The 26,912-nt window shown below is 44.4% G+C and overlaps 1 protein-coding gene across 1 annotated transcript in view; it reads left to right on the forward strand.

The window, feature by feature from the left end:
• The window catches only part of IGDCC3 (immunoglobulin superfamily DCC subclass member 3), a 119,812-nt gene that overhangs the window by 37,094 nt on the left and 55,806 nt on the right, over positions 1–26,912 (forward strand). Inside the window, 2 exon segments of the mRNA XM_058156338.1 lie at positions 19,197–19,341; positions 20,795–20,925. Coding sequence (XP_058012321.1) covers positions 19,197–19,341; positions 20,795–20,925 — 276 coding nt within the window.

The following is a 26,912-nucleotide window of genomic DNA, read 5'->3' on the forward strand; positions in this document are numbered from 1 at the left end:
TTGAACTAGGGTCTCTTGCTTGAGCCGGGGGGTTGGACTAGATGACCCACAAGGTCCCTTCCTACTCTTGTTAATCTGTTAAATCTGAACTTTCTGTTTCCTCTCTGAAGACATTTCACTTCTCATCCAAGAAGCTTCTTCAGCTCGACTGACTTCCGTTCAGAGCTGAAGAAGCTTCTTGGATGAGAAGTGAAACGTCTTCAAAGAAAAAAACAGGAAGTCCAGTTTGCCTCTTGAAAAAAAGCACCTTTGGGACAACCAAAGGTGTGGCTCAGGCTGTAAGAAGCCTGTTATTAAAACACAGCTGCCTGCAATTACTGCAGGTTCTAGTCCCACCAGGTCCAAGGTTGACTCAGCCTTCCATCCTTTATAAGGTAGGTAAAATGAGGACCCAGATTGTTGGGGGGGCAATAAGTTGACTTTGTAAAAAATATACAAATAGAATGAGACTATTGCCTTACACACTGTAAGCCGCCCTGAGTCTTCGGAGAAGGGCGGGATATAAATGTAAACAAACAAAAAAAAAACACATGACTTTCATGACTGAGAATCTCCATAGACGTTGTTATTGTTGTTAGTTGCGAAGTCCTGTCTGACCCCATGGACAACTTTCCTCCAGGCCTTCCTGTCCTCTACTATCCTCTGGAGTCTATTTAAGCTCATGCCAACTGCTTCAGTGACTCCATCCAGCCACCTCGTTCTCTGCCATCCCCTTCTTCTTTTGCCCTCAATCTTTCTCAGCATTAGAATAGAATTTTTTTTTATTGCCCAAATGTGATTAGACACATAAGGAATTTGTCTTGGTGCCTATGCTCTCACTGTACATAAAAGAAAAGATACGTTCATCAATGTACAACCCTTACAACACTTAATGATAGTCACAGGCTACAATTAAGCAAGCAGGAAACAATCAATATCAGTATAAATCGTAAGGATACAAGCAACAAATTACAGTCATACAGTACAAGTGGAAGGAGATGGGTTGTGGGAATGATGAGAAGATTAATAGTAGTGCAGATTTAGTGAATAGTTTGACGTTGAGGGAATTATTTGTTTAGCAGAATGATGGCCTTCGGGGAAAAACTGTCTTTGTATCTAGTTGTTCTGGTGTGCAGTTCTCTGTAGCGTCGTTTTGAGGGTAGGAGTTGAAACAGTTTATGTCCAGGATACAAGGGGTCTGTAGATATTTTCACAGCCCTCTTTTGACTTGTAGACAGGTCCTCAATGGAAGGCAACTTGGTAGCTATTGTTTTTTCTGCAGTTCTAATTATCCTCTGAAGTCTGTGTCTGTCATGTTAGGCTCTTCTCCAGTGAGTCCTTCCTTCTCATTAGGTGGCCAAAGTATTTGAGTTTCATCTTCAGGATCTGGCCTTCTAAAGAGCAGTCTGGGTTGATCTCCTCTAGGACTGACCGGTTGGATCGCCTTGCAGTCCATGGGATTCGCAGGAGTCTTCTCCAGCCCCAGAGTTCAAAAGCCTCAATTCTTTGGCGCTCAGCCTTCCTTATGGTCCAACTTTCACAGCCATACATTGCAACCGGGGAAAACCCCATAGACATTTAGCTTTCACCAAAGAGCTTGGCAGCCCTGGCAGAAAACCAGCCGGGTTGAGTTCAAAAGGCGTATTTTACAGGAGCCAGGAGAGTAGCAAAAACCTCCAAAGCGGAGGCTGAAACGGCTCAGCATGACTGAGCGATGAATTCCCGCATCTTGGCAGCCCTGGGCTTGGCCAGCCGCCAACAGAAGCATAAGGCTGTGGGGAAGCTATTTTCAGTCAACAGGGCTTTCCCAGCACATAAATAGAATGGGGGGGAAACCCACCCCCTCCATGTGTGCAGCCACGTGACACCTTACCATATATTCCAAGAGGGAGCTGACTCAACAAACATGCTTTCCCTCACTTCGCTCTGGGGCTTTGCCAGAAAAATGCAGAAACCATTGTAGGTGCTGTAGAGATGACTGGGTGGTTAGGAAGACATTCGGTGTACAGGGTAGCCCTTGACTTATGACCATGGTTGAGCCCAGAATTTATTTTTTTCTAAGTGAGACGGTTGTTAAGTGAGTTTTGCTCCATTTTTATGATCTTTGTTTGCCACAGCGGTGAATGGAATGGAACGGAATGGAACAGAGTAGAGAGTAGAGTAGAATAAAGTAGAATAAAGTAGAATAGGGTAGAATAGGATAGAATTCTTTATTGGCCAAGTGTGATTGGACACACAAGGAATTTGTCTTTGGCGCATATGGTCTCAGTGTACATAAGGAGAATAAAATACATTCATCAAGAATCATAAGGTACAACACTTAATGATAGTCATTTGATAGGCAAGCAAATCAATACTAGGAAACAATCAATATAAATCGTAAGGATACAAACAAAGTTACAATCATGCAGTCATAAGTGGGAGGAGATGGGTGATGGGAACGATGAGAAGATTAATAGTAGTGCAGACTTAGTAACTAGTTTGACAGTGTTGAGGGAATTATTTGTTTAGCAGAGTGATGGCATTCGGGAAGAAATTGTTCTTGTGTCTATTGTTCTGGTGTGCAGTGCTCTATAGCGTCGTTTTGAGGATAGGAGCTGAATTAACATCGTTGTTAAGCAAATCTGGCTCCCCATTGACTTTGTCAGAAGATCATAAAAGATGATCACATGACATCAGGACACTGCAACCGTCATAAATATGAGTCAGTTGCCAAGCTCCTGAATATAAATCACATGACCATGAGGATGCTACACTGGTCGTAAGTGTGAAAAATGGTCAGAAGTCCATTTTTTCAGTGCCAATTTTAAGTTTGAATGGTCACTAAATGAAATGTTGTAAATTGAGGACTATTGTACTGCAAAAGGACCTGTACCATCCCTTAACTTGCAGCACAGAATATTTATGGAAACCTATACACAAGAATCTAATCACTTAAAAGTTCAACACTAAATCGGTGCCAGATAAGAATCAGCAGAATTCAGGAGTGGTTGGATGTGTTACGTTTTTGGGAACGTAACAACTCTAAGCTAATGATGCACTTAACTCTTTCCCCGGCTCTGCCTGCTTTTTTCCTACAACTACGGGGTGGGGTGGGAATGCAAGAATGCATTATTTGGGAGCATAGACTTATCTGAAACTCTCTTTCCCCCATTTTGGTCTGATGAGTTCTTCGCAAAAGGCCCAACCCTGGAGAATTCCAGATCTCCCTCTCCCCCTCTTTCTCTCTCTCTCTCTCTCTCTCTCTATGACTTTTTCTCTCCCTCCCTCCCTCTCTCTCTCTCTCTCTCTCCCTCCCTCTCTCTCTTTCTCTCTTTTTTCCCCTCCCTTCCTCCCTCCCTCCCTTCCTCTCTCTCTCTTTTCCTTCCTCCCTTCCTCCCTTTCCCTCCTTCTCTCTTTCCCTCCCTCCCTCCCTCCCTCCCTCCCTCTCTATCTGTCTTTCTCTTTTTTCCCTCCCTCCCTCTTTCCTTTCCTCCCTCCCTCTCTCTCTCTTTCCGTCCCTCCCTCCCTCTCTCCACCTCTTTTCCTCCCTCCTTCTCTCTGTCTCTCTGTCTTTCTCTCTCTCTCTCCCTCCCTCCCTCCCTCCCTCTTTCTTTCCCTCCCTCCCTCCTGCTCTCTCTCTCTCCCTCCCTCCCTCCCTCTCTCCCCCCCCTCACCCTGGAGAGGGGTCAGTCATGTGCCCCATCCCATAATTGAGAGCATACATCTCCTGGGATAGATAGCCAAACTCAGCCTTGGCCTTACCGGAGGCTGAACAGTCCAAAGATGGTATTTTTTGATTGTCAGGAAAGAAGGAGGTAATTATCTCTAGCGGAGCCATTGGCTGTTCCTTTAATGAAAATGACACCTTGGCCGGGAGTCCTATAAATCACAGCTTTCTAGTTGGAAAGAGGTTTTCCGCAGTAATTAATGAAGCACTATAAAGACATTAAAAGCAGAGTGTGCATTGATAGACTGCCCTGTCATTCATCTACCACCCTGTCATCTTCCTGCTTAGGTGGATACCTGCTGCAACAAAGGGGGGAATTTCTTGGAGCTCAGAGCTGCCTGTTTTTCTCTTGAGAGCGGTGTGTGTGTGTTTCTGGGTGTGAAGTAACACTAGAAAAACAACTGACAAGACATTCAACCATTTTGGTGGAGAGAATGCTGGCCAATGCGCATTCCAGATTTTTGCTTGCATCTATTGCATTCACAATATAAAAAAGATGTGGAGGAGACTCTAGAAAGAGTGCAGAGAAGAGCAACCAAGATTATGAGGGGACTGGAGGCTAAAACATACAATGAACGGTTGCAGGAACTAAGCATGGCTAGTCTAGTGAAGAGAAGGACCAGGGAAGACATGATAGTAGCCTTCCAGTACTTAAGGGGCTGCCAAGAGAGAAGGGGGTCAAGCTATTTTCCAAGGCACCTGAAGGCCAGACAAGGAATAATGGATGGAAACTGATCCAGGAGAGATTCAACCTAGAAATAAAGAGAAATTTCCTGACAGTGAGAACAATCAACCAATGGAACAGAAGTTACTTTCAGAAGTTGTGGGAGCTTCATCCCTGGAGGCTTTCAAGAAGAGACGGGACTGCCATTTGTCTGAAATGGTGTAGGGTCTCCTGCTTGGGCGGGGGTGGGTTGGACTAGATGACCTACAAGGTCCCTTCCAACTCTGTTAATCTAATCTATTGGAAAATAAAGTTTTACAAGATGCCTAGATGCCTGTGAATAGATTTTTTTTTTAAAAAAAACAGCTTTTATTTTAAATTGATTTGAGAATCGAGGGGCTGATGGGGTCAAAATAATCCAGCACTGGTGAAACCTTACACTGTATCTGATGGCACAAAACTTTTGCCATCTGTCTCATGTTGAAATCTTGGGAACCGAAGCTTGTCCAGAGGGACACATTTGGCAAATTATCTTACTACCCCCATGTAGATAGTGAATTTAATGATTGCTGTCTTTGTCTTTGTTATTTAATTTTACATTTCACTTTTGTTTGGTGGTTTCGATTTTCAACAAGTGTTCAAGGGCTGCAATAAACGGTTTTCATGTTCTGTGCTTGGGTGGATGGCAGCCCTGCCTGGTATCTTACCCTGTGATTTTTGTGGTTCTCTTTCATTAGTTGTGGTTTGTTTTGATATGAATCTGAATTATGCGAGGGCATAATTGTAACCTAGTCACAGTTGGTTGTAATTGGAGCAGCCTGTAAGCTTTACTAATAAACAAACCAATAATGGATGCTAGCTATATAAACTTGGTGTAAGAAGTTGTTCTCACTCTTGTCATCTTTGCTCTCTCGTATTTATACATTCCCAGTGGAACTTAAACCGGATGAAAATCCAGTGCTGCTTTTGATCGGCTTTCCTCCCAGCATATTTCTACAGAAGTACTGAAACCAGGTTCATGCACAGGGGGCAGAATCAAAATTTAGAAAATGCGTGCCGTCATCGTACTCAAAAACCCTGTCTTCTTACGGGCACATCAGGGGTGGGTTCTATTTACCTTTACTACTTGTTTGCAACGGGAGTGCGTGCACGCTTCTGCACATGTGCATATCATTCATAGTGATGTGATGGGTGGAGCCTCCCACCAGTTTTACTATGGGTTCACAAGAACTGGACCGAACCGGGGGCAACCCACCACTGTGCACATGCGTGAACATGAAGAACGGTTGCAGGAATTGGCTATGTCTAGTCTAGTGAAAGGAAGGACTAGGGGTGATGTGATAGCAGTGTTCCAACATTTGAGGGGCTGCCACAAAGAAGAGGGGGGGGTGTCAACCTATTTTCCAAAGCAGCATAAGGCGAAAAAAGGAACAATGGATGAAAACCAATCAAGGAGACAGAAGCATCCTAGAACTAAGGAGGAATTTCCTGACACTGAGAACAATTAATCAGTGGAATGGCTTGCCTTCGGAAATTGTGAGTGCTCCATCACTGGAAGGTTTTAAGACGAGACTGGACAGCCACTTGTCTGGAATAGAACATAGAATAAAAGAGTTGAACGGGACCTTGGAGGTCTTCTAGTCAACCCCCTGCTTAGGAAGGAAACTCTAGACCATTTCAGACAAATGGTTATCCAACATCTTCTTTAAAACTTCCAGTGTTGGAGCACTCACAACTTCTGGAGACAAGTTGTTCCACTGATGAATTGTTCTAACTGTCAGGAAATTTCTCCTTAGTTCTAAGTTGCTTCTCTCCTTGATTAGTTTCCACCCATTGCTTCTTGTTCTACCCTCAAATGCTTTGGAGAATAGCTTGAGTCCTTCTTCTTTGTGGCAGCCCCTGAGATATTGGAAGACTGCTATCCTGTCTCCCCTGGTCCTTCTTTTCATTAAACTAGACATACCCAGTTCCTGCAACCGTTCTTTATATGTTTTAGCCTCCAGTCCCCTAATCATCTTTGTTGCTCTTCTCTGCACTCTTTCTAGAGTCTCAACATCTTTTTTACATTGTGGCGACCAAAACTGAATGCAATATTCCAAGGCCTTATAAAGTAATTCCAAGGCCTTATAAAGTGGTATTAACACTTCACGTGATCTTGATTCTATCCCTCTGTTTATGCAGCCCAGGACTGTTCTTCATCACTTGGTCAAAAGTCTTCTTTTTTCTTTCTTGCCCTTCCTCTGCATCCTTTTGCTGATGGGAATAAACCTGAAGATCAGGTGGATTTGTTTATTATTTCAAAAGTCCCTGCTCAGTTTTGAAAGAGTCTAGATCTTTCAGTCTAGATCGGTGTGCCAGTCTAGATCACTGAGTGGCAAAACAGGAGCACGTGTGTGCTTGGGGAAATGCCAGAAACTGGAAGAGCAGTTCACTGGGAAGCTGAGCTTCTGGTATGCACATGCGCGCCAGCCACTTTGTCTTCCGGTTTCTGGCGCACATGCTGAAACCGAAAGCTCAGCTGCTCTTCCAGTTTCCGGTACTCCCACATGTGCGAAGACCAGCATGCACGCCGGAACCCGGAAGAGTAACGGGCGATGGCTGGCATGCCTGGAGAGATGGCTCTGCATGCCACTTTCAGCACACGTGCCATATGTTCGCCGTCACGGGTGTAGATTGACCACGGTCTGCAAGCCTTCACAAGGTTGTATGGTGAGATAGCCAGTGTCGTTCTTTTCTTTAAAAAAGCCAAAACCAAGAGATAGTGGTGTGGATGGAGACAGGCATCTGTTTGAGAGATTTTGAGATCTTTTGTTCAGATCTGGAACTTGGAGAAAGAAAAGTTGACTTCCTGAGTTGTTGACCCACCACTTGGAACAAGACAGATGTTCCCTGGAGAGAGAGAGAGAGAGAGACAGAGAGAGAGAGAGACAGAGAGAGAGAGAGAAGGACCTTTTAGTCTTTTTCACCTTTAGTCTTTTTCACGTTTTTATTATTTTTGGTCTGCTAACTCCTCCTCATCCCGGGAAGGGATTCATGAGGCCCTGTGCCTCCCCCTTCCTCCCCCATCTTATTCCCGATGCTCCTGGAGAATCTGGAGGGCAGGGCTGTTGTTCACACTTGGCTACTCACAAAGAAGCCATCCATTCAAAGCGAGGCCTCCAGGGCCTGTCCGTGGCAACTTTGGACAATAGCAACATTAGACACGGTGTCCAAAGCTCCCATTTATGGCGAGGTGGCCTGAATAACCAGTGGTCTTCTCCTGAGTGGTCTTTGCTGGGGGAGGAGAGAAAGGCCTTGTTCAAAGGAAGTCACAGTGTCCTTTTTCCCCTGAAGATTTCAAAAGCCTTATAAAACCCTTCGGATAGCTAAAAACGAAGAGGGTTGGACGGGATGGGAAAGGAAGGAAGGATGGGCGCCTAGAGGGATTTGAAGACCCTCCCATCCAACTTCCTTTCTGCCCCTTTCGTTTCACCTCCTTTCGTACCCTCTGACTCCCCCCTCCCCAACCACCACCAAAGGGACCCTTCCTCCAATTGAGAAATCTCTGCAGATCGGTTGATTGGCAGCAGCCGTGTGAAGATTACTTATCAATGAAACGTAAACAAAAGTGTGAGTCGCCACGGAAATGAGACGTTGGAAGAAACAATCGGAAGGGATGAAATCCGAAATGAGATCATAAGTTCTACTGGTTCTGTGGGCGTGGCTTGGTGGGTGTGGCCGGGGGTGTGACAGGCAGCACTCGGCCTCCTGCACCCCCCTGGGAGCAAAAATGGGCCATGGGGGGGCTGCGCCACCTCCCCCCCATGCCCCATTTGGGCCTAGTAGGCCTCCCTGCAGCCTCCTGAGAGCAATAATGGGCTGCAGGGGGGTTGCGCTGCCTCCACCCCACACCACCACCCCCGGTCCCATTTTGGGCCTAGTAGGCCTCCCCGCACTTATCTGGGAGCCAAAATGGGGCACATGGGGACTCCTGGAAGGGGCGGGGTGGGAAGAGGCGGGACCAGCCAGTAATTCCATCACCAATCTCTTTCCACTTATGACTGTATGACTATAACTTGTTGCTGGCAATCCTTATGATTTATATTGATATATTGATCATCAATTGTGTTGTAAATGTTGTACCTTGATGAACGTATCTTTTCTTTTATGTACACTGAGAGCATATGCACCAAGACAAATTCCTTGTGTGTCCAATCACACTTGGCCAATAAAAATTCTATTCTATTCTATTCTAATTTAACTGCTGGTTCGCCCGAACCAGCTAAATCCCATCACTGCATAGGACTAATCTTAAAAGACATATAAAAACAGCAGCATGGAGGGCATGTCTTGAGATTCCATACCGTACCAGGCATATAAAAAAAGAGAAGGATAAAGACTCAGGAGAAGATGGAGAGATAACATCAAGGACACACTACAACAGCATCAAAGAACAATGGTTGAGGTCTCCAGAAGAGCAAGAACCAGAACTGTGTATCTCCCTTGACATAAGCCAAGGAGGTGATGAAATTATAGAGAGGTGGATAATGGATGACCCATGTCTGTAGCCTCCTTAGAATCCCACCCTCCTGTAATAATACGAACAAGGTATTTCTATGAAGATCTATCAGTCTATTCGGTTGAAACCCAAAATCAAATTTTCATTCTTTTCCACTTCAAGCACAAAGTTCAGAAGCGGTCTTCAGGAGGATAGCAACTTTGAAGAGGCTGTATCTAAGGCGGGGTGCGAGTGGGATGAAATTGGAAGTGAAGTGACCCTATTTTGCTTTGCACAAACTGCTCAACTGAGGAGCTCGGGGGCATCACTGCGTCGACATCTTCCATACTGGGTTCGTTTCTTCAGTTTGGCAGTCGGTCATGTCTTGCAGCTAGACACGTTGTAGATATTGAGATGTTTAAGAAACAGGTAGCCTTCCACTTACAAATGTTCATTTAATGAGGGTTTGAAGTTATAACGGCACTGACCAAAGTGAGTTACGACTGCTTTTCCACGCCTTATGACCGTTGCAGCATCCCGACAGTCACGTGATCAAATGGCAGTGGATTCATATTTTTGACGGTTAGTCACTTAACAACTGCAGTGATTCATTTAATAGCTGCAGCAAGAAAGGTTGTAAAATGGGGCAAAATTCATTTAACCACTGTCTTGCTTAGAAACGGAAATTTGGGGCTCAAGTTACCTTCCGATACTACTATATAGTATCAACCTTATTAACTCTCGAGACTCTCTTTTCTATTATGTATTCTATATATACCATGTATGTAATGGATGGATGGAGAAATAGAGAGATAGATATAGATACAGAGAAAGAGATATGATAAAAATAGGAAGGTGGATGAATGGATGGATGGATAGATGGTGTTGTGACCCAGGTTCCTGGACCCGGACTCCTGGACTCGGATGATTCAGAAAGTGAGGGAGAAGACCTGGCAAGCCCTGCTTCTCTTGAGCCCTCTCCCTCCCTGGCACCCACTCAAAGGGAGGAGGAGGGGCCGGCAAGGCCTGATTCTCTGGAGCCTTCTTCTGATTTGGCAACGCCCCAAGAACAGTTTTGGAGTGATGCAAGACTGCATGACGCTGACCGGCGCAGCAGAAGCAGCGTTGGGATAAAGCCAAGGAATGATGGTCATGCAGTGACATCTGCAGAGACTATAAATAGGAGGCGGACTTCCTGGTTTTTGTCTTGGACAAAGCAATGAATTCTTGTGGGCAAACTGTATCAATGGAGGGAAGAATATATTCGTGAGTAATTCTGGCCTTATCTATAATTTCCTCGTTATCTCCAGAAACTTGGCAGGCCCGTGGGTAGACGTGGCCAGGACATCTATCTATGTAAATAAAAGGAGAAAAGGAGGCCTCTGACTGACTCTTTGCTGGGAGTATTGGGGGGAGGGAAACAGAACAGATGGATGGATGGATAAATAAATAGATAGGTGGATAAAGGTAAAGGTAAAGGTTCCCCTCGCACATAAGTGCTAGTCATTCCCAACTCTAGGGGGCAGTACATATCTCCGTTTCAAAGCCGAAGAGCCAGCGCTGTCCGAAGACGTCTCTGTGGTCATGTGGCCAACATGACTCAATGCCAAAGGCGCACGGAACGCTGTTACCTTCCCACCAAAGGTGGTCCCTATTTTTTCTACTTGCATTTTTTTTTATGTGCTTTTGAAACTGCTAGGTTGGCAGAAGCTGGGACAAGTCACGGGAGCTCACCCCATTACACGGCAGCACTAGGGATTCGAACTGCTGAGCTGCCGATCTTTTGATCGACAAGATCAATGTCCTAGCCCCTGAGCCACCGCCTCCCTGTTAGACAGGTAGATAGGTAGATAGAAAAGATGATGGATGGATAGATGCATGGATGGATAGGTAGGTAGGTAGATAAGATGATAGATAGATAGATAGATAGATAGATAGATAGATAGATAGATAGATAGATAGATAGATAGATAGATAGATAGATAGATAGATAGATATTCTGATATTTTGACCAAATTCTGATGGTATAACTGTGGGAACGATGAAACAGCCATAACTGCTAGGAGTGGTTGTAAGTCATTCTCTTTTCAGACGTAATGGTATTAAGTCAAGGACTATTTACATGGATCAAACTGATTTCTTGCATTTTCCGGTTGACATTTGGCACTGCAAACTCATCGTCTTTTTGCGGAAAAAAGTTGTCAAACCACTGGATGACTTTTGGAGGCTCTCTCCCCGCCCCCAAATAAACATTTGCAGCTGGACCACAGGGCTCGTTTGCACCCAAATCACTTGGAACTGCCAGCACTGCAACAGTAAATAAAGCGTACACAGCGCCTGTTTCTTTTTTTTTCTTTTTTTTAAATAGCAGTATTTTATAACACAAGACATGAATGTTTAATGCAAGCTGCTTTGCCAATGGTGGTGGTTTTTCCCAGGCGCCGTTCATGAAAGACGCATCAGAAGGGTGCAGGGAGGCATATTTAACATCCTCATCGCTGAATTATTTATGCTCTGCCTTGTTTTATTCATGATAAATATTAATACCGGTGTCTTTAAGAGGTGTGAGTCTTGCAAGCGTTTTTACCTGGGAGAATGAGAATATTGAAATGAAGCAACGGGCCCGTTGTGTGGTTTGTTACTTGGGATGTCGCTGGTCTTGGCCAAATAAAAGCTCCATTCCAGAAGTGCTCAGGAAACAGCTGTTATGCGTGTCAGAGGCAGAGATGGGGCCAGAGCTATCTGGGAGTTATGTGCTGACCCTAAAGCCTCCAGAGTCTGATGTCAGCGAGGCAGAGGAACAGGGGCAGCCTGTTCCCACTGCTCGCATGCGCAGAGCTGCCAGAAGGCAAGAACAGTTAGGACAAAAAGGGCAACTCAGGAGTAAGGCTTGGAGATGATTGGCCCCTCCCATAAGATATAAAGGAGGAGCAAAGGCACGTGAGCCTTTGCAGGAAGCAACTTTGTTCGTGCTGGTCAGTTTAAATTTGGAAGCTCCGTTTTAACTCTGTGCTGCGTGTGGCCTTGCAAAGCTAATTGCCAATTAGGTCTTCGGCAGCGTGTCAAGGGAGATAAAGGTGGGTGCTTATCTGCCTTAAGGACTGTGGCAGACTTCTGTCGGACTCTTTACAAACTATTTGCGACTCATTACGGGCTGGGAATGAACAGAATTCACAGCCATTGAAATAAAAAGAGGGTATTTGGGACTAATCTTGTGGTTTTTACTGTCTCGGGAAAACCTAGGTCAGAACACCGTTTACATTGAAGCACTTGGAGGTTTATCTGTGTCCTCAGGGTCACCTGAGTAGGGCTCCTGGTTCCTGTAGTATGCAGTTTTTCCTCTGGAAATCCACACCATTCCAAGGGTGCTCATCCCGAATTGTATAGCTAAAAGTCTGTAGAGATTCTCTGTTTGTTTGTTTTTTATTTGAATTTATATCCCGCCCTTCTCTGAAGACTCAGGGCAGCTTACATTGTGTTAAGCAATAGTCTTCATCCATTTGTATATTATATACAAAGTTAACTTAATTGCCCCCAACAATCTGGGTCCTCATTTTACCTACCTTGTAAAGGATGGAAGGCTGAGTCAACCTTGGGCCTGGTGGAACTTGAACCTGCAGTAATTGCAAGCAGCTGTGTTAATAACAGACTGCTTAGTCTGTTGAGCCACCAGAGTTGTCCAGGTTATGGTTGTCCCAAAGGTGCAACTGGACTTTCTTCTTTTTTCTTCTGAAGACGTTTTGCTTCTCACCCAAGAAGCTTCTTCAGCTCTGATTGGATGGTGGAGAATGGAAGGATTACGATATTTATATTCCTGAAGAAGCTTCCTGGATGAGAAGCGAAATGTCTTCAAAAAGTCCAGAAAAAGCACCTTTGGAACAACCATGACCTGGATGGCTGAGATTCTCTTTTTTGCCTATTGAAGAGGAACAGGGACCGGAAGTGCTCAGCCCCAAAATCTTTTCACAGACAGCGATGAACATACGTCCAGAGGTGCCAGAAGGGAATTAAGCAATGAAATCGATGCTGTATATATAAAAGCGAAAACCACTCATGCATTAATCATGAAATCTCCAGAACTGGAAAGCCTACAAACTTGAAATTTGCCACGTATGTTCCTCTTGGCTTCTAGGTGCTCACTAAGAAAGGATTTTTCAAAATGACGGTCAGAGCATTAGTATTTCCTAAATTATGATTAACATGCTCTGACGCTAAGGAGTTCAACTCCCCCTCCCCACCTCAAAAGAAAACTGTTCCAAATGCAGAACACAAGCAGAGGAGAGGAGTTTCACTTTTATTTTACTTTCACAGCAGCAAGCAGCTTTACCACAGAACAGTTGAGCTAAGCCATGCCTAGCTTCTTTCCTGTCTCCTTCTTGCTCACACAGCAAATACTCTTTGAGTTTCCAAACACCCCTCAACTCTCTCACACACTGACAGGATGCTAGCCAGATGAATACCGATGGATGCTGCAGGCTGGGACATTCGGCTCCCATTCCCCCTCTCTTCCAACTGCCAGTTGCATTATATTAACACACTCTGATGCTACGGAGTTACACATTCTACATTAAGTTTCAGGCTGCAAGTGTCAATTTATCAAGCCCAAGCACATAGTTTCGTAGCGAAGCACGGGCATCCAGCTAGTAACATTAGATTCCCAAAAGAAAACTTCTACCTCTATGTGCTGTGATTTATGCCCACCGTAGACAAGGGAACTCTTGGCCGGTTACAATATATATAAACAATGCCACGAAATGTCTCTGGCATCATAAATTCAAATAACAATCAGACTAAACAGTAAAGCCAAGAAGCGTCTACAGTCATAAAAGTGGGTTGGGGTGGAGAAAATAAAGACAGGCCCTTCAGAGACGAACCATCACAGAACCAGATGTAACATAATACGGAGAGTCCTCAACATATGACCACAATTGAGGACCAAATTTTGGGCGTTAAATGAGACCATTTGTTCAGGGAGTTTTGCCCCATTTTGCGAGGTTTCCTGCCTCGGTTGTTCAGTGAATCGATGCAGCTGCTAAGCAAGTAACCCAATTGTTAAGTGAATCTGCCTTCCCCGTTGATTTTGCTTCTGAGAAGGTCACAAAAGGTGATTGAACGACCTCGGGACACTGCGACCATCATAACTATGAGTCAGTTGCCAAGCGGCTGAATTTTGATCACGTGACCACGGGGATGTTGCAGCGGTCGTAAGTGTGGGGGGGAAAAAGGGTCCTCGGTCACTTTTTTTTAGTGTGGTTGTAACTTTAAGCAGTCACTAAACGAACTGCTGTAAGTCAAGACTACCTGTAGCCCATTAAACCACAACACTTATAGGTGTGGTGGTCATCATTGTTGTTATTTCACACTTTTTTCCAAAGAAATCAGATTGGTGTGTATGGAGATCTCCACTCTTTTAAATGGGCCAAGTTGGCACTATATGGGTAGTCCTTTTATTATTTATTTATTATTTATTATTTAAATTTCTATACCGCCCTTCTCCCGAAGGACTCAGGGTGGTTCACAGCCAGATAAAAATACACAATAATATTACAATATAAATACAATTAAAATACAATTAAAAAACTTATTCAATTGGCCGAGATTAAAAATTTAGAATAAATAATACAAAACCCATTAAAAACCCATAAATTTAAAAAACTAACCCAGTCCTGTGCAGATGAATAAGTGAGTTTTAAGCTCGCGACGAAAGGTTCGGAGGTCCGGAAGTTGACGGAGTCCTGGGGGAAGTTCGTTCCAGAGGGCGGGAGCCCCCACAGAGAAGGCCCTTCCCCTGGGCGTCGCCAGATGACACTGTCGCGCCGATGGCACCCTGAGGAGTCCCTCTCTGTGAGAGCGTACGGGTCGGTGGGAGGCAATCGGTGGCAGTAGGCGGTCCCGTAAATAGCCCGGCCCTATGCCATGGAGCGCTTTGAAGACGTTCACCAAAACCTTGAAGCGCACCCGGAAGGCCACAGGTAGCCAGTGCAGTCTGCGCAGGAATGGTGTTACATGGGAGCTATGTGAAGCTCCCTCTATCACCCGCGCAGCCGCGTTCTGGACTAACTGAAGCCTCCGGATGCCCCTCAAGGGGAGCCCCATGTAGAGAGCATTGCAGTAATCCAGACGAGACGTCACGAGGGCATGAGTGACCGTGCATAAGGCATCCCGGTCTAGAAAGGGGCGCAACTGGCGAACCAGGCGAACCTGGTGGAAAGCTCTCCTGGAGACGGCCGTCAGGTGGTCTTCAAAAGACAGCCGTTCATCCAGGAGGACGCCCAACTTGACTTACAACAGTTCGTTTAATGACCGTTCAAAGTTAAAATAGCACTGAAAAAAGTGACAGGACCGTTTTTTCACACTTACAACCTCTGCAACTTTCTTCATGGTCACGCAAGACTCTCTTCTTCAGACTCTTGGCAGCTGTCTCATATGTATGACGGTTGCCACGTCTTGCTGTCCCACGATTCCCTTTTGCGACTGTCTGACAAGCAAGGTCAACAGGGAAGGCAGATTCACTTAAGAACCATGCTATTAACTTAATTGCAGTGACTCACTTAACAACCATGGCAAGAATAGTTATAAAGGTAAAAGATTCCCGTCGCACATACGTGGTAGTCATTCCCGACTCTAGGGGGCAGGTGATCATCTCCGTTTCAAAGCCGAAGAGCCAGCGCGGTCCGAAGATGTCTCTGTGGCCATGTGGCCGGCATGACTCAATGCCATGGGGTGCACGGAATGCTGTTACTTTCCCAGCAAAGGTGGTCCCTAGTTTTCTACTTGCATTTTTTACCTGCTTTCGAACTGCCAGGTTGGCAGAAGCTGGGACAAGTAACGGGAGCTCACCCCATTATGCGGCACTAGGGATTCGAACCGCCGAACTGCCAGCCTTTCGACTGACAAGCTCAGCATCTTAGCCATTGAGCCACCGCGTCCCAAGTTTGAATAGTCATAAAGTGGGTTCAAACCACACTTAACAAATGTTTTGCTTAGCGACAGAAATTTGGGGCTCTACTGTGGCCCTAAGCCGAGGACTACCAGTAGTCCCAAGTTGGACCTGGTTCCCCCAATCCAACATGTTAATGGTTGCAGTCGACAATCCTTAAAATCTTAGCATGTTGATGTTGAACTTCAACAAGACTTCAACAAGACTTCAACAAGAGCACAGCAAGGAATGGGGCGGGGAGGGAAATAAAACCACACGAGAATAATTCTATTGTGCTTCTACCTCCATCAGTTGATGCTCGGTGCTCTTTTCTTAACGCAATAAAATGCCATTAGTGTTGAAGGGGCTTCTCTAATTTAATAAACCATTTCCCCAAATTGCATTAAAACCGGGTTTGGGTTAGGTTTCCCTTCAGGAGGAGAAAGGAGGCAAGAGAGAAGAGCTAAGGCTGAATCAGCATGCAGAAAGGGCTTCTCCTGAAAAACGCAGCGATCTGGCACTCAGAGTCAGGGAGGTGGCTGGGTGGGGGGCTAGCAGCCCATCTTTAATGTATGAACCTGACACGAGAAGCCTCCCATCTGTTGGAGCCCAATGGGACTCTGAAGATGAGTGATGAATCTTGTCTGACATCTTGGTCCGCTCCCTTTCAAGAGACAGGCACTCGTGTTCCCTTTGATGTATGTTGAGGGGGAAAAGATGGAGGCGCCCACGTGCTAACTCTGCCGCCTGGAGGCATCTTGCAGGGGACAACGGAGGGGATGCAGAACCAAAAGACGTCCTTTTGTCGGGATGGGGGTTGGGGGGTGGACAGCCGTCACCCCAGGAGGAAAGGGTTTCCCCACCCACCCAAGGTTGGGTTGAAACTTGGGGAAGAGTTGAATGAGAAGAAGCCCTTCCTTCGAGGATTCTGCTCCATTTAATTTGTAAAGGAATTTAGAGGTGACCTGGAGAAAGGTGTGAAAAAGGGAAGGGAGGGAGGAAGGGAGGAAAGGAAGGATGGAAGGAGGTGTAGAAGGGAAGAGCAAGAGAGGGGAGGGAGGGAGGGAGGGAGGGAAGAGGTGTAGAAGGGAAGAGATAGAGGGAAGAAGGAAGGAAGGAGGTGTAGAAGGGAAGAGCAAGAGAGGGAAGGAAGGAAGGGAAGAGGTGTAGAAGGGAAGAGCAAGAGAGGGAATGAAGGAAGGGAAGAGGTGTAGAAGGGAAGAGCAAGAGAGAGGGAAGAAGGAAGGAAGGAGGTGTAGAAGGGAAGAGCAAGAGAGAGGAGGAGGGAGGAAGAGGTGTAGAAGGAAGGAAGGAAGGGAAGAGGTGTAGAAGGAAGAGCAAGAGAGGGAAGGAAGGAAGGAAGAGGTGTAGAAGGGAAGAGCAAGAGAGAGGGAAGAAGGAAGGAAGGAAGGAAGGAAGAAGGTGTAGAAGAGAATAGCAAGAGAGGGAAGAAAGGAAGGAAGGGAAGAGATGTAGAAGGAGACAGGAAGGAAGGAAGGAACGGATGAGGTATAGAAGGGAAGAGCAAGAGAGAGGGAAGAAAGGAAGGAAGGGAAGAGCTGTAGAAGGGGACAGGAAGGAAGGAAGGAAAGGAAGGAAGGGAAGAGCAAGAGAGAGGGAAGAAAGGGAGGGAGGGAGGGAGGGAAGGGGTATAGAAGGGGACAGAAAAGAAGGAAGGAAGGAGCTGTTAAGAGGAGACTTGGGGAAGAGATTCCATAGTCTTAGATTAATGCCAGTCTTTTGAGGTAGGCCAGGTCAAGGAACAGAAAGGACAGAGCTCCCATAAATATTCCTTATGGTCGTAAGTAGAATAACAGAACAATGAAAGCCTGTCCAAGTTTCTCTCTGATCTATCATATCCTAAACATAATCTCTCCCCTGCTCTCCCCTCTGACTTCACTGCACAGTCACTTGGAAGTAAAAATATATAGCTGGTTTTAAAAATGCATTATAATTCTTCTATGCTTTTTATATTTTTAATTCCAGCATCCTATGTGCATTTCAACCACCACCACCCACCCCAAGAAAACAGTAATCTGTTTCACTGCTTCCTAAAACAACAGTCAGGTTCTGGCAAGATGCTAAAGCACAACCAACCTTTTTAAAAACACTCTCTAGTATGTTGCATGAACCTACCTGGTATTTCCAGGAAGCAGAGTCTGTTTACTGATTATTTATTTATTTATACAATTAATACAGGGGCCTCTGTGGCTCAGACTGCTAAGACAGTCTGTTATTAACACAGCTGCTTGCAATTACTGCAGGTTCTAGTCCCACCAGGCCCAAGGTTGACTCAGCCTTCCATCCTTTATAAGGTAGGTAAAATGAGGACCCAGATTGTTGGGGGCAATAAGTTGACTTTGTATATATATATATATATATACAAATAGGATGAAGACTATTGCTAACATAGTGTAAGCCGCCCTGAGTCTTCAGAGAAGGGCGGGATATAAATGCAAATAAATAAAAAATTAAAAAAAATTAAAAATACGGCCGTCCATGTCAAATACATGACTCTGGGCCACTAACAATGGATGAAAGCCTCTATATCAAGGGATCCCTTTTCAAACAGATCCTTAATTCCAAACAACATGTTGAGACTCTAGAAAGAGTGCAGAGAAGAACAACAAAGATGATTAGAGCAGGGTCTCCAACCTTGGCAACTTTAAGACTTTTGGACTTCAATTCCCAGAATTCCTCAGACAGCAAAGCTGGCTGAACAATTCTGAGAGTTGAAGTCCACAAGTCTTAAAGTTGCCAAGGTTGGAGACCCCTGGATTAGAGGACTTGGAGGTAAAGCATATGAAGAATGGTTGCAGGAACTGGGTATGTCTAGTTTGATGAAAAGAAGGACCAGTGGTGACATGATAGCAGTCTTCCAATATCTCAGGGGCTGCCACAAAGAAGAGGGAGTCAGGCTATTCTCCAAAGCACCTGAGGGTAGAACAAGAAGCAATGGGTGGAAACTAATCAAGGAGAGAAGCAACTTAGAACTAAGGAGAAATTTCCTGACAGTTAGAACAATTAATCAGTGGAACAACTTGCCTCCAGAAGTTGCGAATGCTCCAACACTGGAAACTTTTAAGAAGATGTTGGATAACCATTGGTCTGAAGTGGTGTAGGGTTTTCTTCCTAAGCAAGGGGTTGGACTAGAAGACCCCCAAGGTCCCTTCCAACTCTGTTATTCTGTTCTAGTCTATGCTAATCAAGGAGAGAAGCAACCTGGAACTAAGGAGAAATTTCCTGACAATTAGCACAATTAATCAGTGGAACAGCTTGCCTCCAGAAGTTGTAAATGTTCGAACACTGGAAGAAGAGTTTGGATAACCATTGGTCTGAAGTGGTGTAGGGTTTCCTGCCTAAGCAGGGGGTTGGACTAGGAGACCCCCAAGGTCCCTTCCAGCTCTGTTATTCTATTCTAACCTGTCTTGTGTCTCTTCTCTTTTAGCAATGTCTGACTTCCATATACACCCCCAGAGTGCAGTGGTGGAAGAAGGAGGTGTTGCCCGCTTTCAGTGCCAGATCCATGGCTTGCCAGAGCCCATGATCATGTGGCAGAAGAATCATCTCCCTATCAGCACAGATAATGACAGGTAACCATGCCCGAATAACCAAAACTGGGTTGGAGAGTAATCTGCTGATTCATGTTTGTAAAGGATAAAAGTTCCCCTTGGACATACGTGCTGGTCGTTCCCGACTCTAGGGGGTGATGCTCATCTCTGTTTCAAAGCCGAAGAGCCAGCGCTGTCTGAAGACGTCTCTGTGGTCATGTGGCCGGCGTGACTCAATGCCAAAGGCGCACGGAATCCTGTTATCTTCCCACCGAAGATGGTCCCTATTTTTCTACTTGCATTTTTTACATGCTTTCGAACTGCTAGGTTGGCAGAAGATGGGATAAGTAACAGGAGCTCACCCCGTTACGCGGCACTAGGATTCGAACCGCTGAACTGCCGACCTTTCGATCGACAAACTCATCCTCTTAGCTACTGAGCCACTGTGTCCCCAATGTTTGTCCATATGTTTATATGGTGGACTAAATGCCTGCCAATCATTTCATCTCTTAAAATCTCAAAATGTCACCCTGGCATCAGAGGGACAGCCAGTTGTCCAAGGCTGCTCCTGTAGCCTCCCCTTCAACACAGCTTTCCCAAGGTTGGTACAGAACATTTGCAAAATGATAACTTAAAGTGAAAGGATAATTTTAAAAAGCACAATAAGTGAATTGTTAACATATTCATTGCTTTGAAAAGTTCCTTTGGAGGCTGCGAATTTCAGGATTAAGATACTACACACTCTGTGAAAATCGAAATGACTTTTAGTATTGCAGGAATAATAAAGCAAGTGTCAAACACGCTCAGCAGAACGCAGTCCACAATCTTGACAACTGCTTGTTGCAACTTAACCGTAGGGATCCCACAGGTGATGCAGGATTGAAATATATGCGAAAAGATATTCCTTCAGATACTGTAGTATTTATAAACAGGCAGAAAGCCCCACACCTACTCACACATGACATTACCTAGTTGGCTAAACAAGCAAGCTCAGAAGTACCAAAGACTTCAGAATTCGAAGCATCTCCTAAAAGCATCTCCTGCTTCTTTTCTTATATTAAGCTTCCCTTAATTGCCGTAGATTGGGACACAGTGGCTCAGTGACTAAGACGCTGAGCTTGTCGATCAGTAGGTCTGCAGTTCAGCGGTTCAAATCCCTAGCGCCACGTAACGGGGTGAGCTCCCGTTACTTGTCCCAGCTTCTGCCAACCTAGCAGTTCGAAAGCACGTAAAAAAAAATGCAAGTAGAAAAATAAGGACCACCTGGTGGGAAGGTAACAGCGTTCCGTGCGCCTTTGGCATTCAATCATGCCGGCCACATGACCATGGAGATGTCTTCGGACAGCGCTGGCTCTTCGACTTAGAAACGGAGATGAACACCGCCCCCTAGAGTCGGGAACAACTAGCACATATGTGTGTGGGAACCTTTACCTTTATCTAATTGCTGTAGTTCCAAGGCTCTATCCAAAATAAGTATGTTTTCTGAATTCTTCAGGTATACACTGCTTCCCAAGGGGGTTTTGCAAATAACAGGACTCCGAGCCGAGGATGCTGGGATTTTCCACTGCGTCGCCAGCAACATTGCGAATGTGAAATTTAGCAGAGGAGCCAGGCTCACCGTATCAGGTTGGTTGGAGAGAGGGGTGTGGGATGCAGGGTGGAGTGGGATGGGATGGGATGGGATGAAGGTAGAGATTAAAGGTAGTCCTCGAATTATGACCACAATTGAATAGAATAGAATAGAATTTTATTGGCCAAGTGTGATTGGACACACAAGGAATTTGTCTTGGTGCATATGCTCTCAGTGTACATAAAAGAAAAGATACGTTCATCAAGGTACAACATTTACAACACAATTGATGGTCAATATATCAATATAAATCATAAGGATTGCCAGCAACAAGTTATAGTCATACAGTCATAAGTGGAAAGAGATTGGCGATGGGAACTATGAGAAGATTAATAGTAGTGCAGATTCAGTAAATAGTCTGACAGTGTTGAGGGAATTATTTGTTTAGCAGAGTGATGGCCTTCGGGAAAAAACTGTTCTTGTGTCTAGTTGTTCTGGTGTGCAGTGCCCTATAGCGTCGTTTTGAGGGTAGGAGTTGAAACAGTTTATGTCCAGGATGCGAGGGGTCTTTAAATATTTTCACTGCCCTCTTTTTGACTCGTGCAGTATACAGGTCCTCAATGGAAGGCAAGTTGGTAGCAATTATTTTTTCTGCAGTTCTAATTGAATTCTAATTGAGCCTAAAATTGCTCAGCGAGACATTTGTTAAGGGAGCTTTTTCCCATTTTACGACCTTTCTTGTCAGAGTTGTTAAGTGAATCTGGCTTCTCCATCGACTTTGCTTGTCACAAAGGTCACAAAAGATGATCACATGACCCTGGGACACTGCAACAGTCATAAAAAGGAGTCAGTTGCCAAGCGCCTCAATTTTGATCACGTGAGCATGGGGATGCTAGAATGGTCATTAAGGGTGAAAAAAATGGTCGTAAGTCACTTTTTTCGGTGCCGTTGTAGCTTTGAAAGGTTACTAAACGAATTGTTGTAAGTCAAGGACTATCAGTAAGGTGCTTCATCTGTCAAGTGTTTTGCTTTGGTATCTGCTTACCATTTTTTTTTTAAATTTATATTTCACATTTCTGAACCGCCCATCTCCCTCCAAGAGGGACTCTGGTTGGTGTACAATAAAACAGGGGTCTCCAATCTTGGTCCGTTTAAGACTTGTGGATTTCAATTCCCAGAGTTCCTCCGCCAGCTTTGTTTGCCCAGGGACTCTGGGAGTTGAAGTCCACAAGTCTTAAAGGGACCAAAGGTTGGAGACCCCTGGTCTAGATGACGGGATTCAAATAATTTAACAACCGGTTCTCTGCCCTAATAATGACCAGCTGGGTGGGTGTGGTTAGATGGTCATGTGACTGTGTGGGCGTGGCCAACTCAATGTCTGGCTGAGGAACTCTGGGAGTTGAAGTCCACAAGTCTTAAAGGGACCAAGGTTGGAGACCCCTGCAATAAAACATCAAAATAAAAAAGCAATATAAAAGAAAGACTTAAGAGTTAAAATTTTAGAATTAATTTTTTTCAAAAAAATTATTAAAAAATGTTTTAAGGAGGCAAGAATAATTAAACCCTGTTAAAAAAATCAGTTGATAAAGGTGAAGGGAAAAGCTCTCTTGGCACCAGCCTGCCCCATAACGGTGTTTTCCATTGGCCTCCCCAGGCAAGGCCACGAAATCATAGGAAACCCTTTTTTGGAATGACAGTTTATAGTTGTTGATTGGTGTCATCATTTATAACTTAGACGTGAGTCTCTTTCATGAGAGAATACCCGATTTTTATCAGAATAACAGAATTGGAAGGGACCTTCTAGTCCAACCCTCTGGTTGTTGTGGTCTGCCAGCAGCCCACGGAGCTGGCAGCGGAGTCGGACAGTGAGGAGGCTGGGGAGGACCATGGGCCAGCCCTGGAGTCAGGGGAAGGCCCGGACAAGGGCTCTGCTTCGGAGGCAGAGATGGGACCAGAGCCATTTGGGAGCAATGTGCAAACTCCGGAGCCTCCAGAGGCAGACAGCAGAGAGGCAAAGGAACAGGAGGAGCCTGTTCCTAGTGCACGCATGCGAAGAGCTGCCAGAAGGCAACAGCAGCTAAAGCAAAAAGGACGACTTGGGAGTAAGGCCAGGAGATGATTGGCCCCTCCCATAAGGCTTAAAAGAGCAGCAAGGGCTCTTGGGCTCTTTGTAGGAAAGCAATGTTGCTACAATTGTTTCTTGTCTCCTGTTTCTGAACTTTGTGGGGTTCTTGCCAAGAAAAGCCTTTGGCAGGATGCCAAAGAAGACAAAGGTTTGTGATAAGGCCAAATGACTTTTTCTGAAGGACTTTGTTTTGGACTTAATTTGGACTAGGCTGAGAATGAAGTAATTCTCAGCTGTTCTAATAAAATATGTTTATTTAGGAATGATTGTGTCTGGTAATAACCACTTGGGCCTAGGTCCCAACACTGGTCAAGCAGGAGACCTACTAACATTCTGGACAAATGGTTGTTCAGTCTGTTCATCAACACCTTCAGTGATGGAGCACCTACAACATCTGGAGGCAAGCCATTCCACCAATTAATTGTTCTCTCTGTCTGGAAATTTTTCCTTATTTCTAGATCGGTTCTGTCCTTGATTAGTTTCCATCCATTGCTTCTCATTCTGCTTTTAGGTGCTTTGGAGAAGAGGTTGACCTCCTCTTTTTTCCGGCAACCCCTCAAATATTGGAACACTGCTATTGTGTTGCCCTTAGTCAGGGGTGGGATTTAGCCGGTTCAGTCGAACTTGATACTAATTTTACATCTGGTTTGCCGAACTGGTAGTTGCAAGGACTGGCTGGCCCCACCCACCCCACTCCACCCATCCCAGGAGTCTCCATGAGGCCCATTTTGGATGCAAGGTAAGTGCAGGGGCCACATGGAGGCTCTGGGAGGGCAAAAAACGGGTCTTCCAGAAACGGGCCCATTTCCAGCCTCCAGAGGGCCTCCGGAGCCAGGGGGAGGCCGTTTTTGTCCTCCCGGAGGCTTAAGAAAAGCCTCCGGAGCCTGGGGAGGGTAAAAATGCACCCCCCTTGCCGTGGTGCAGGAGGCTGAGTAGGGCCATACCCACCCAGCATCCGGGCAGAGAACCCGTTGCTAAAATTTTTCAAGCCCACCCCTACCCCTAGTCCTTTTCATTAGACATTTCGCTTACTGAAAGTCTCTCCTGACACAGGATGAAGCTGTATGATTTTTCTGGTCTTGCAAAGAAAGCTATTTCTTGTCCCTTCTCTACTTCTATGGTCAACGGAGCAGAACGTTCCCAATCAATCAGCTTTGTTACAATCACAGACCAGGTCAAAGTTTCAGTACAAGGCTTCAGGTAGTAATTAAAAGCAAAAGATACGAGCTACATATTATTCAGTAAAATCAATATAACGTACAATAATATATCATCAGAAAGAAGGTGGCCACAGATGTCTATCCTCCTACATTCTGAAACCCCCTTTGTTGTGTACAGTTTATTAAGAATGTTTATGTGGGTAAAGATAAATACAAAGAAAAAGAGAGAGAAAATGGGGAAAGCAAAACAGTAAAAGAAAGAAAAAGAGTGATAGATACAATTAGAAAATATGAACAACCCTTTAACTTTCTTTTCTTTTTAAATATTACAAAAATCCCTTCCGCCCCTTATTTTCAATCCTTTTTCAGTCATCTAATCTGGAAATCGTTTCACTTTATTTATTTATTTATTTATTTACATTTACATTTATATCCCGCCCTTCTCCGAAGACTCAGGGCGGCTTACAGTGTATAAGGCAATAGTCTCATTCTATTTGTATATTTACAAAGTCAACTTATTGCCCCCCCCAACAATCTGGGTCCTCATTTTACCTACCTTATAAAGGATGGAAGGCTGAGTCAACCTCGGGCCGGGCTTGAACCTGCAGTAATTGCAGGCTGCTGTGTTCTAATAACAGGCTTCTAACAGCCTGAGCTATCCCGGCCCTTATTCCCTTTTCAGTGAGAAGTCCATAAAGGGTTTCCAGCCTTTTGTATTTCCTTTATGCATATTAAATTTTGTTTGAGTTTTTCCAAGTAATGAAAAAAAAATATTGGGTGTTTTTTTTCATTTGAGGGACTTTTGCCTAGTTTATATTCTATATTAGGCATTTAAAATCTATATTTTTGTTGTAAACTTGGAAAAGTCTATACCTGCAGCACCTAACATAGTTGTCTCTTCCTCATTTTGCTGTATGTTAATGTTGCGTGGTTCCCTTCTTTTGTTCCAATTACACTTTCTCCACCTCTTCCTTGTAAAAACCATCCTTCCTCGAAGGCTTTTGGTACTGTGCTTCTTGATGTCCTATAACTGTCCTGTTTGGTTCCGCAACCCAACAAGACAGACACAGACTTCAGAGGATAATTAGAACTGCAGAAAAAACAATGGCTACCAACCTGCCTTCCATTGAGGACCTGTATACTGCAGGTGTCAAAAAGAGGGCTGTGAAAATATTTACAGATCCTTCACATCCTGGACATAAACTGTTTCAACTCCTACCCTCAAAACGATGCTACAGAGCACTGCACACCAGAACAACTAGACACAAGAACAGTTTTTCCCTAATGCTATCTCTCTGCTAAACAAATAATTCCCTCAACACTGTCAAAGTATTCACTAAGTCTGCATTACTATTAATCATCTCATCGTTCCTATCACCCATCTCTTCCCACTTATGACTGTATGACTATAACCTTGTTGTTGGTATCAAGATTTATATTGACTTTTTTCCTATGACTATCATTAAGTTTTGTACCTTATGATTCTGGACGAATGTATCTTTTCTTTTTATGTACACTGAGAGCATATGCACCAAAGACAAATTCCTTGTGTGTCCAATCACACTTGGCCAATAAAGAATTCTATTCTATTCTATTCTATTCTATTCTATTCTATTCTATTCTATTCTATTCTATTGATTTTTCTGGAAAATAAAGGTCTCGTTTCACTTTAAATTAAAGAAAGAATTCTTTAAATTCTTCCCACTCAAAAATGCTCTAGAGAGTGGATTGGGTGAACCCAATGTTCCTTGAACATGCTATATCCTTTTGTGGCTCCCTGTGTTCTACTTGTGAATCGCTTCCAGGTTCATTCTGAATCCTGTCAGCTTCCTCACAAGGAACGGTTCTCTGGAGCTTCAGTGGACAATCTCACAGCTTCCTTCTTGTCCAGAGAAAAGCTCCCAATAGCTTAAAGCTACTGGTCTTCGCTTCAGCATTATCCCTCATGTGCGGAGTTGCACTAGTCTGCTATGTTTCCAACTGGAAGTCCCTCCCTTACCTCTTGAAATTCCTTTCCTTAGAACAGGGGTGTCCAAACTTGGCCCCTTGAAGAGTGGTGGACTTCAATTCCCAGAATTCCCCAGCCAGCTTGAGCTATAAATATGAGCAAGTTGCTGGCTGAGGAATTCTGGGAGTTGAAGTGCACCACTCTTCAAGGCGCCAAGTTTGGACATCCCTTCCTTAGAAACTCGGCTCCTGTACATTTCTAATATAAAATACTTGCAAAAAAGGAAATACGAAAGGTTTTTTTTTTGTTTTTTTTTATTGAAAGAGTTTAAAAAAAAACAAAACATTTTCCCCTTCCCCTCCTCCCAAAAAACAAAAAAACAAAAACCCCTTCCCCCCACCCCCGGCTTCCCGGGTCAATCACAAGGTATTGTTATACATAAACCAAACATAGAATAAAATTTTCCCTTCCAATCCAAATAACCACATCCAAAGCTTTTCATCTCCCAACCCCCTCCCCATTACCTAAAATAACTTTCTAATTATTCAAAGGCAATCTGATATTTCTTAATCTGATATCTGTTTTGTAAATAATCAATCCATTTTTTCCATTCAATTAAATATCTTTCCTGCGTATTGTCTTTTAAAAACGCTGAGATTTTAGCCATCTCAGCCAAATTAATAACTTTCAGTATCCATTCTTCTATTGTAGGTACCTCTTCTTTCTTCCAATATTGTCCAATCAACAGTCTTGCTGCTGTTATTAAACTTAGATCCCAAAAAATTATCATGTATGTATCCTAATATCCAA

Source organism: Ahaetulla prasina, chromosome 13 (assembly GCF_028640845.1).
Source record: "Ahaetulla prasina isolate Xishuangbanna chromosome 13, ASM2864084v1, whole genome shotgun sequence".
NCBI lineage: Eukaryota > Metazoa > Chordata > Lepidosauria > Squamata > Colubridae > Ahaetulla > Ahaetulla prasina.